At 41.4% G+C, this 12,174-nt stretch overlaps 1 protein-coding gene across 1 annotated transcript in view; it reads left to right on the forward strand.

The window, feature by feature from the left end:
* Positions 1-441: 441 nt before the first annotated feature.
* The window catches only part of itgb2 (integrin, beta 2), a 93,050-nt gene continuing 81,317 nt past the window's right edge, over positions 442-12,174 (forward strand). The window contains exon 1 of the mRNA XM_059967203.1: positions 442-495. Coding sequence (XP_059823186.1) covers positions 457-495 — 39 coding nt within the window. The 5' untranslated portion in view covers positions 442-456. The remainder of the gene's footprint in view (positions 496-12,174) is intronic.

The raw sequence follows: 12,174 nt of genomic DNA on the forward strand, positions 1-12,174 counted from the left end.
GGTACTGTACTGTTCCACATTCTATAACTCATTTTTATTCATTATATTCTATCTGACTTACTCTTGCCAGTCAAAATGCTTGACTATATTTACCTGGAACTTATCTGCATTTTTTCCATAACTGATAGGAGCTGTGTATATAAAAAAAACTTGTTTAGAATTCCTGTTAAATGTGTGTACATGTTTCTATCTGCACTTCTGCTTTTAACTCTCCCTGATGCACTGAGCTAACAACGAAACAGGCTTACATCATTTCTGATGAGTGTAATTCTGCAACATTTATCTGAGTGCAGTATTCCTCAATATGGAAACTTAGTGTACTTTTTTGCTTCTTGCTTGTTGCTTTTATTTCTGGCAAGGGACGGAGCTTCCATTGTGTGCTGCGCCTGTGAGGCTGAGTCGGGTGGCGCCGAGGAAGTCCATAGCGGGGTTACTCCCTTCTGCCGTCGGAGTGGGATGGCGAGTCTGTCAGGACCCTGGGGACTTGTGGAAACTGTGTGGTGATTTCTTTTGAACTTACAGTCCTTTAACATCTTGGATTATTTTTACTGTGCCCATAGTCTTTTTTTTAATCAATTATGCTATTGTTTGCACTGTTGTGACTATATGTTGTAACTATGTGGTTTTGTGCAGGTCTTGTAGCTTTAATTTTTGGTCTTGTTTTTGTGTGGCGGCCCTTCCGGGGAACGCGCTAGAGGGTAGCGCGTTATTAATACGCAGCAGCCTCTCCGGACTCTGGATTGGGGATTGCCAAACGTTACGTGGATTTTCTGGTGTAGTCTGTTTTGTCATATGCTTTTGTGATATCATTCTGGGGGAACGTTGTCTCATTTTTTAACTGCATTGCATTTGTGGTTTCTAAATGACAATAAACTGAATCTGAATCTGATATGAAGTGTGGGAGGATGTATATTTTATTTATTTAGATTTTTACCACCCAGTATCCCACAACAACCCTCCTGACTAGCCCTAACCTAATCACAGAACAATTTACAATGACCAATTAACCTACAGACCTTTGGACTGTGGGAGGAAACTGGAGCACCCAGAGAAAACCTACATATTCCATGGGGATGACGTACAGACTCATTACAGAGGACCCCAGGATTGAACTTTGAATTCCAGCACCCTGAGCTAAAATAGTTTTGTGTTAACCACTACAAAAATTATCTTCAATTTTTCAGAGGTTTCTACAAAAATACGAGATTGATGGGAACTGAAACTAAACAAACAGATTGAGGGCTAAACCAAGTGATCTGGAGAGGGGCAAAGAACAAATCAAATGGAAACACATTTTACAATCTTGTGACTCTGCAAGGGAATTCACATGAAGTTCTGTTGAAGTGAAAAAAATTTGCAAAAGATAATATGCTAAAACCAGATGATCTTTTTCTGCAGTAATGGAAGGCTAAATATTGACCGGGGCTCCTGGGAGAACTACATTGTGCTGAACAAAAATCTTACCATTTAATTGTTGACGTAAGTGTTTGTGGCTCAACTCCCTCAGAACTGCAGTGCAAAGTTGGCCCAAACATTCTGCTCAAGTTTCAAATGAATCAGAATCATGTTTATTATCACTGGCATGAGACGTGAAATTTGTTAACTTAGCAGCAGCAGCAGTTCAATGCAATACATAATCCAGCAGAGAGAGGGGAAAAATAATAATGAATACAATAAAACATAATAAATAAACAAGTAAATCAATTACATATATTGAATAGATTATTTGAAAACAGGAATACTGTATATTAAAAAAGTGAGGTAGTGTCCAAAGCTTCAAATTCAATTTAGGAATCAGATGGCAGAGGGGAAGAAGCTGTTCCTGAATCGCTGAGTGTGTGCCTTCAGGCTTCTGTACCTCCTACTTGATGGTAACAGTGGGAAAAGGGCATGCCCTGGGTGCTAGGGGTCCTTAATAATGGACGCTGCCTTTCTGAGACACCGCTCGCTGAAGATGTCCTGGGTACTTTGTAGGCTAGTGCCCAAGATGGAGCTGACTAGATTTGCAACCTTCTGCAGCTTCTTCCGGTCCTGTGCAGTAGCCCCTGCACAGTAGTGTGAGCTTCAGCGCCTTCAGACTCAGCCACCATCGGAGCTTGTTAATGTAAAGGTAGTTTAAAAGACTGAGATGCTCACTAATCGAAATGGCTGGAAAAACAGGCAAATATGGATTTTCTGTGCTCAGCACATCTTCCCACCAGCTTAACAGTGATAGAGTTCTTTTTGTCCTTACCTACTACCTCATGAGTCTCTGCATCCAACGCATCACTCTCTGCAACTATTGCTATCATCAAAGGGATATAGCTTTACCTTCCTCTCATTCTCTGCTTTCTGCAGGGATCATTTCCTCTGTGACTCCCTTGTCCATTTGTCTCTCCCCATCTTTTATGTCATCTATTATGTCCAATACACCTAATATGGCCTCCTCGACATTGGTGAGACCCTTCGAAAATAGGGGCACCACTTTGTCAAGCACCCCCACTCCATCCGCCAAAAGCAGAACTTCCCACTGACCAAGCAGTTTAATCCTGATTCCTATTCTTGTCCCGACATGTCAGTCCATTGCCTCCTCTTGTGCCACGATGAGGCCACCCTCAGGGTGGAGGAGCAATGCTCGATATTCTGCATGGGTAGCCTCCAAACTGACGGTATGAACATCGATTTCTCTTCATGATTGAAAAAGAAATCCCCACTGGATGCCCTCTTCCTTCCCTTTCTCCAGTGGTCCAATCTCTCCTATCAGATCCCTTCTGCTCCAGCCCTTTACCTTTCCTACCCACCTGGCTTCCCCTAACATCTTCTAGCTATCCTCTCTCCCTTCCGCCCACCTTTTTACTCTGGTGTCTTCTCCCTTCCTTTCCGGTCCTGAAGAAGAGTCTGGGCTGAAAATGTTAACTGTTTAGTCTTTTCCATAGATGCTGTCTGACCTGCTGAGCTCCTCCAGTATTTTGTGCGTATTGGTTTGGATTTCCAGCATTTGCAGAATTTCTTGGGTTTAAGAATATGGAATGCAATGTATAATTGGGGAGAAAGTTTGAAGTAGATTTTGTGTTTTTAAAAAACTGAATATATATGCAGTTTATGGATTTTCCATCATCTGGCAGGTCCCATGCCTTTGGAACATATTGGTATATACGTAAAGTAACTCCATTTTGAAAAACTGTATTTGATCATTTGTACTTGATGTGATGGCAATGATGTTATTCATTGGTCCAGTAAATGGGTATGATAGGGTACTTTGGAGTGGTACAGGATATCACAGATTATTCTACCAAATAAGGGGCACTTTGACACGTTTGCTGAGGTATTTATGCTCAGAGGGATCTGTTTTCATCCTTTGGAGTCAGTGGCATATCTAAGGTATGGCAGGAATGGCACGTGCCCTGGGTGCCACTCGAAGGGGAGGGGGGCGCCACTGAGCAGTTTCTATTAAAGTCAGACAAGCCATCCTCGGATAGTGAAAAAAGAACTTTCTTCAGATGTATGATCTGTCTTTGATTATCATGGGTGAGAAGCACTAGGATGGCCTTATTTTGGAGCATTGACTGTATTCAAAAGAGGCTGCAGGATCCTAGCATGAACTTCCACGATGCTGCCCTGGATTTGAAAGCCCTCCCAGACTATTTTTTATCATGAAAGAGATGTGTTGGTCAGTGAGTCACTCAAAGAAGGTGTCAGTTTCTGTCAAGAATGGAATATTGAAATTGACGTCAGAGACAAAAGAAACGAATGGCTGATGAGAACGCAAGAGACGCTAGATTAGCAGCTAAGGAGGAGATGGAAAGAGTCATGAAAGGAACACTCGACCATCTTCTCAGAGAAATGGAAGAAAGGTTCACTCATTTGCAGGACACTGATGCCAAGTTTGGGTTCCTTTTCGATGTCGAGGGACTTTGTAATGGCACCGACTGTGTTGAACTAAAGAAGAAGTGCGAAAATTTGGGTGAACTGTACAGCTCTGATGTTGATGGACAGCAGCTATATGAATAAATTTTGGACTGCAGAATGTTGCTATCAAGGTGGGTCAACATGAAAATATCAAGACCTGAAGAGCTTCTTGAATTTATTGTTCAGTATGGAGAACAATCTTCACATTGCTATTCAGATAATGCTAACCGTCGCAGTTTCCATCGCCAGCTGTGAGAGATCATTCAGCAAGTTAAAAATAATACTTTCATATGTGAGAGCCTCCATGGGTCAAGGCAGACTCTGATCTTGCTCTACTGAGAGTAGAAAGAGAAGAAACTGAGAAAACTGACTTTGATCACATCATAGACTAATTTGCATCAGTGAAAGCAAGGAAGGTGCAGTTATAATTTTCATGTGTGCCATAATTTGTCAATTAAAAGATTAACAAGCTTGACTTGTATTTTTGAGCTGATTTTATGGTAAAGTTACCTAAAAGATGGGTGTCAGATGTTTGGACAGGGACACAATTTCAGTGCTTGCCATAGGCGCTATTTTCTGTAGATACGCCCCTATTTGGAGTTTCCCAGTAATGATAGCTTAAATTAGTAATGGGAAGAAGTCAGCAAGATTACTGTTACTAGGGCAGTGACGCAGAGAAAATTGTTGAAGGTGGGGACTGACAAATTCCTGAGTCCTGATGGACTTCATCTGGAGACTAAAGTGAAATGGCTGTTGACATTGTTGATGAATTCGATTGGATCCATTAGATTGGAAAACAGTAATGTAACCTATTTTACTGAAAGGATGGGGAGTCCAGTTTTAGGGAAAATATAAGAAGATATTATTAAAAACGAAATGGCAGGGCACTGAAAAAATATCACAGGAATTAGGCAAAGTTAGCATGATCCCGTGAAGGGGAAATATTTTTGACCAGCTGAACCTGTTCAAAGTAATTGTGATTTAGATAAAGAGAAAATAGAGATACTTAGATCTCCAGAAGGTATCACACCAAATTTTATTGCAAAAAATAAAATCACGTGGTCTAGTGTTGGCATGCAGGTGGGTATATCAACCAGGCTCAGAGGAAACAGTGAGTCAGAATAAATAGTTTCTTTTTATTAATGATTGGGAAGCTAAGGTTGCTCCTGTCATAGAGACAGATCAAAAAGTAAGGTGTGAAGAGGGTACAGATAGTGAATGGGAAACAAATGGAAAGGTGTGGGAAAATGTGAAGTTCTCCATTTTGGTAGGATGAGACACTTTTATCCCTTTTTCATGGTTTAGGTGGTGAAAGATAGCAGAACACTGAGATGCCAAGGGGTCTGCGTGTTCTAATGACTCTCTAATGAGGTTCAGAAGATAATTAGGAAAAGGACTGAATGTAATTGTCTGTTACTAAAGGAGCTGAATACAAAAGGAGAGAGATTATGCTTTAATCGTACAGGCAATGGTGAGATCATACTTATGAACACAATTGGTCTCTTAATTAATGAAGGATGTTAATGCATTATGAGTACAGATCGGTATGAGCCCTAGCCTCCCTGCCATAATCTGCATCTGAACGCCTCTACACCAACCTTCTGGACTTCCATCAGGTGAACTAAGCCCTGAACCTTGTCTTCTCTGAAATGAAGTTGGAATCCTTCAACAAGTTAATACAATTGATCTTCCTTCATACCCCCAGTCAAGCTGGCACCACCGAACAACGGTTCCTTGGACGACTCCTCGGGCAGTTAGCTGATCTCTTCAATTATTTCACTTTCTCTACATTTTCTGCTTGTTCTTTTTGTCTTGATTGTGTTTCAGAAACTTTTGGAGCCTGTGATGTGCAGTTTGCATGAGTGAATTGTTAGCTTTTGTGTGAGGGAGGGAGTTGGGGGTTTGGGGTTGATGTTCTAGCTGCCATTGCCCATGTGGGCGATTTGTTAGATTTTTGTGGGGGGAGGGTGGGGATTGGGGTTTGCAAGTTTGTTTCTTTTTCATGTGGGGGCAGGGTGGGGGGGCTTGATGTCTTTCAACAACTCCCATGATTTTTCCATATTTTGTGGCTATCTGGAGAAGATGAATATCAGAGTTCTATTGTATATGTATGCTTTGATAATAAAATGAACCTTGGAACCTTTTCATATGCGTAACGAGCATGGATGTTGTTGATAACAACATCTGGCCTGACGTTGTCCCAACTCAAATGGTAACCAAAGTTTTTTAAGGAATTTCACCCATCAAGCAAATACTTTATAAGGTGTGGACAAGTATTTGGTGAAATATTAATGGACTCCTCTACACAATCTCCATGCTGCTTAATTCATGTGAATTTTAAAAAAAGCATCATACTCTGCCTTAAAATCTAAATTGTATTTTAGAAACTCCCTATGTTTCACTATGTCATGGACAAGATGACTTAGAAAGTGATACCCATGTCACAAAATATCTGCCAAATTGGATAAACATTAAACTGTGGCTTTTATCCTATGAAAACCTATTACACTATGTGAGTGCAGAGATTAAAATTGTTAATGCCCTCTTATTTGAATGAGGCACTGTTCTTTCTATTTAATTGTAATTATTATCTATTTTAATGTCATTCATGGTTTGTTCAAATTTAATAATTCTCTGCAAAAAAATCCTTTATGTACTTCCACTTCACAAAAAAAAAACACAAAACGCGAAACTTACAGGGGGAAAGAACTTTTCTGAATGACAAATATACATCAAAATGGTGTTTTTTAGATTTTAGTGTATATATCTATCTCATCTGTCTGCATGTCTCCTGTTTCAATGCATATGTCGATTGCTTGCAGACTCTGACCTCGGTAAGACAGGAGTTATTTATGAACTCTTCCATTTGTCTGTGTGTGGACGTGTCTGTCTTAGGCTGACCATTTATAGCTCTGAATCTAACTGATGTCCATCTCTTGCTGTTCAGGGTCATGTATAAGCAAACAACCAGATTCTGGTAGTTTGTGTGGATGTGAGTCATAAGCTGGATGCTTATCATTCATGGGAACCTAGAAATTAATCTTGATGATTTTTGGCATGTTATAACATGGCGTTAAAGATCTAAACTGCTGGTTAAATTCAACAGTGTTGGGCTTCTTTGCATTTTGCCATATTGTTTCAGAAACAGATGGTGGAGTTGAGAAGCTTGAATTGAGGCACTCTGGTAATTTGTGATAAAGCTGAGAAATCATGATCCGGTCCTTAATGAACATCACCAGCATTCTTTGGTTGCTGAAGTTGGTAAGTCAAAACTGCATCAGTAATCCCAAACAACAGGAAATATGCTCCTGTGCTTACCAGGAAGACCGTATCACCCATTTTTATAGCAAAGTACGCAATGTGCTGGAGAAATTCAGCCAGTCACGCAACATCAATGGAGCTGAATAAGCAGCTGACATTTTGGGCGGAGGCGTTGACCATTTATTCTCCTCCAGTGCTTTGTGTGGTTGCTCAAGGTTTCTAGCATTTGCAGAATCTCTTGTGTCCTTTTTTTACCATCACATAGACCCTCCAGTATTACAGCTAGGATTTCCTGGCTGGACATTACTTGGAAGATGTTTATAAGGATGTGACTGCAGCTGCATAATATCTGCACTTCGTGGAAAACTTGCAATAACAGAACATGCCCATGGGTGCTCCTGTGCCTTGATGAGAAGGAGGTGGCATCTGAACATCTCACACAGATGATCACTGACTTCCTGAATGGAGTGTAAACAGTCATATGTAGTATATGCTATTTACCACTAACTATGGCCTAGAATGAGCCTGAGGCTGAGAGATTGAATGAACTTGATGCTTCGTTCCAGAGCAATGCAGGCTTGTAGGTCACTTGAGGTTTCTTGGGGGTCCGAAATGTAAGTGAGGACCACAGGAACCTGAGCAGACTTCGCCCATCGAAGAATTGCAGATTGGAGCAACACCGGGATGGATAAGGTGTTGAGAGCTGCCCCCATGTACTCCAGCTCTGATGTACCTCCTGTGAGTCCCTGTGACTGCTGGGGAGCATCTTTTGCACATCCTCGTCATTCATAAAGAGTAGTAAGTTTTGGCAAGTTGGTATTGGAAGGAAAACTTGGTGCTGACAAAGTATTTGAAGATGCAAGGAAGAGTTAGACCTCAGTGTGAGCACCAATGCAGAGTGGTCAGTGGGCTCAATGTATGTAGTGCAGCAGGCAGTCCGACTGTGACTCCAGTTGTAGTCGAAGCAGTGGATAGAGTGGCAATCTGTACAGCAAGCTATGATTCCAGCTGTAATGTGAACTGCACGTAGAGTAGGCTGTGTTTGAGTAGCATGCCGTGCAGAAGTCAATGACTCCAGCTGTGAAGTGAGCAGTTTTGCAGAATAAGCTACAAGCATGTTGTGTGCTGTATATCAGTTTGACTGTGACTCCACATGTAACGGCAACAGTTCATCAATACTCAGACTAATTTGCTTGGAAAATTCACCAATGAATTTTCCTTGTTGCGCTGCTGTTGACATTATGTAATGATAAAGATTCATCTTATTTGTCACATGCACTTTGGAACATTGAAACGGAGTGAAATGCGTCATTTGAGTCAAATCAGATCAGGGAGAACTGTACTGAGGCAGCCTGCGAATATCACCGTGCTTCCACTGCCAACATAGCATGCCCACAACTTATTAACCCTAACCCAGTCCCTGGAATGCGGGAGAAAATCAGAGCACACAGAAGAAACCCACGTGGTCACAGAGGAAGTACAAACTCCTTCCAGACAGCAGCAAGAATCGAACCTCGATTGGTGATCACTGGCACTGTAAAGTGACTGCACTCATCGCTATGCTGTCATATCACCCACAGTGTTTATTTGATGGAAGAAAAACAATAACGATATGCAACATTAATCTATAATGTGTGCAAAACTGTTGTAATTAATGTCAATATTGCTTACAAATTTACAGTCTTGTTTTTCCCAGAGCTCTGAGCTGTGCTGTTTGCCATCTTCAAACAGTAAGAATCCATTTAGCAACTCTTCAGATTTACCTTGTGGAATTGTAATTTCACACAAGACAGACTTAACTTTTACAATAAACAATGTTGTATTTTCAAGTAACAAGAAATGAATGTAAAGTTTTCAGTAATTTGTGACTAGTTGACAATAGATCTTCACTTTTCCTACAATCCTCTCATATACCTTTCCTCTTTTAGTAACGATTTGTGCGAAACATTTAATAATGATTAATAACAATTTAATAATGATTGTGCGTCCCTGTTATGAATGTAGATAATGACCGAATGTTAACAGCCCTCTTGAGGAAGAAGATATAAAGATTTAATTATAAACACAAGAGGTTCTGCAGATGCTGGAAATCCAGAGCAAACATATAAAATGCTGGAGGAACTCAGCAGGCCAGGCAATATCCTTGAAGGAATACAGACTATCGACATTTTGGGCCAAGAAGTCAACTGTTTATTCCCCTCCAAAAATGCTGCCTGACCTGCTAAGTTCCTTCAGCATTTTGTAAGTGTAGCCCAAAAATTTAATCTTCAAGGTAGTGAGCACCAGCTGCATGGTTCACTTTGACACTGGGTCTTACTTGAGATCTACATGTTCTGTCCAGAAAGATTCATCAAGTTATCTTCAGGAAAGGGGAAAAGTGCTTGCATTTATATAGCACTGCCCAAAGCTCAGGATGTCTAAGAGTGCTTGATAATCGTTTGTATGTAACACAGGATAATAAAAGTCATTTTGCGCACAGCAAGAGCTTGCAAACAGCAAAGAAGTTAATTTGTTGGGGTGAAGTTGGTGAAGGGATAAGTTGCTGTGTTAAGATCCGGAAGAACTATTCTTGTTAATGCACGGGCTGATAGCATCTGTGAGAGTGCAATACTCCTTGAGCTGAGACAGTCTCTGTGTCAATACCCAAAATAGCGATGGACACAGAGCATTAGGCCACCTGAAACAAAACAAAGTATTTTGTAACCAAGTTGATGTGATAAACCTGTTTTCCTTTGGCCAAAGTCAAACATGAGCAGCCCAACTGTGCACGTTGTGCACCTTCCGCTGTCTCACTTAGATCAGCCACAACAGCAAGTAAGTTTAGGATATTCACAGACCTGTAGGACCCTGGGCACAGCACAAAACAATAGCAATACAGGTGCTTACTCATTTATTTAGTGATGCTGCTGTAGGCCCTTCCAGCTCTCGAGCCACACTGCTTCAGCAGCCACTGGAAAACATGATTAACCTGAACCTATTTGCGGAGTAATTTACAATGACCAATCAACCCACACGGTACGTCCTGGACTGCGGGAGGAAACTGGAGGACCCAGAGGAAACCCATGGATTCCAGACTCCTTCGAGACTCCTTCCCGAACAGTGCTGGAATTTCACTCCAAGCTCCAGAACAGCACAAGCTGTGACAGTGTCTGCTAACCTCTACTCTACCGTGGTCCATCTTGTGAAGAGTCATTTTGAACTGTTCTAGGCAGTAAAAAAACCTCAAGGGGGAAAGGATGAAATATGAAGGGAAGCTTGCCAATACTATCAAAAATGACAACAAATATAATGAGTAAAAGAGAGGTGAGAGTAGGTTTTGGACCACTGGAAAATGACGCTGAAGAGATAGTACTGGGGACAAGGAAATGGCAGACAAACTGAATAAGTATTTTGCATCAGTCGTCACTGTGGAAGGGACTCGTAGTATGCCAGAAGTTCAAGAGTGTCAAGGGGCAGAAGTGAGGGCAGTTGCTATTTCTTGGGAAGAGGTGCCTGTGAAAACTGAAAGGTAATCTGCACCAGATGGACTGCACCCCAGGGTTTTAATAGAGGGAGCTGAGGAGATGGTGGAGGCATTAGTAATGATCTTTCAAGAATCCATAGAATCTGGCATGGTTCTGCAGGACTGGAAAATCGCAAATGTCACTCCTTCTTCAAGAAGGGAGAGAGGCAGAATACAGGAAATTGTAGGCCAGTTAACCTGACCTCAGTGGTGAGAAGATGTTGGAGTCGATTGTTAAGGATGTGGTTTCAGGTACTTGGAGGCAGAAGATAAAATATGCCAAAGTTAGCATGGTTTTATTAATGGAAAGGCTTGCCTGACAAATCTGTTGGAATGTTTTGAAGAAATAACACGTTGAATAGACAAAGGAGAATCAGTGGATGTCGTGTACTTGGATTTTCAGAAGGCATTTGACGTGTTGTCATACATGAGGCTGCTTATCAAGCTAAGAGGCCAGTGTATTACTGGAAAGACACTAGCATGGATAGAGCATTGGCTGATTGGCAGGAGGCAAAGTGTGGAAATAAAGGGATCCTTTTTGGATTGGCTGCCGGTGACTTGTGGTGTTTCACAGGGGTCTGTGTTGGGACTGCTTCTTTTTACATTATATGTTAATGATTTACATGATGAAATTTATGGCTTTGTGGCTAAGTTTGTGGACAATACTAAGGTAGGTGGAAGGGCATATAGTGTTGCGGAAGAAGAGAGTTTATAGAAGGACAGACAAATTAGGAGAATGGGCAAAGAGGTGGCAGATGGAAGTGTCTGGCCATGCACTTTGGTAGAAGGAATGAAAGCATAGACTATTTTCTAAGTGGTGAGAAAGTTCAAAAATCTAAGTTACAAAGGGATTTTGGAGTCCTAGTGCAGGATTCCCTAAAGGTTAATTTTCAGGTGGTGAGGAAGGCAAATGCAATGTTACTATTCATTTCAAGAGGACAAGAATATAAAAGCAAGGATGTATTGCTGAGACTGTATAAGGCACTGGTGAGGAGTTTTGAGCCCCTTATTTAAGAAAGTATGTGTTGATATTGGAGAGGGTTCAGAGCATGTTCACAAGAATGATTCTGGGAATGAAAGGGTTATCATATAAGCAGTGATTAAAAGCTCAGGTCCTGTACTTGCTGAAATTTAGAAGAATGGGTGTGTGGGGGGGGGGGGGATCTCGTTGAAATGGATGGAATGTTAAAAGGTCTAGACAAAGTGTATGTGAAGAGGATGTTTCCTTTTGTGGGAGAATCTAGGGCCAGAGAGCACTGCCTCAAAGTAGAGGGATGTCCATTTAGAATACAGATGAGGAGGATTTTTTTGGCCCGAGGGTGATGAATCTGTGGAACTTGCTGCTACAGGTGGCTGTGGAGACCAGGTCACTGGGTGTATTTAAGGTGAGGCTAATTAATTCTTAATTAGTCAGGATGTGAAAGGTTATGGAAGAAAGGCAGGAGAATGGGGTTAAGAGGGAAATGGATTAGCCATGACGAAATGGCAGAGCAGACTTGATTGGTCAAATGGCCTAATTCTGG

The sequence above is a fragment of the Hypanus sabinus genome, chromosome 4, assembly GCF_030144855.1.
Source record: "Hypanus sabinus isolate sHypSab1 chromosome 4, sHypSab1.hap1, whole genome shotgun sequence".
NCBI classification, from domain to species: Eukaryota; Metazoa; Chordata; class Chondrichthyes; order Myliobatiformes; family Dasyatidae; genus Hypanus; species Hypanus sabinus.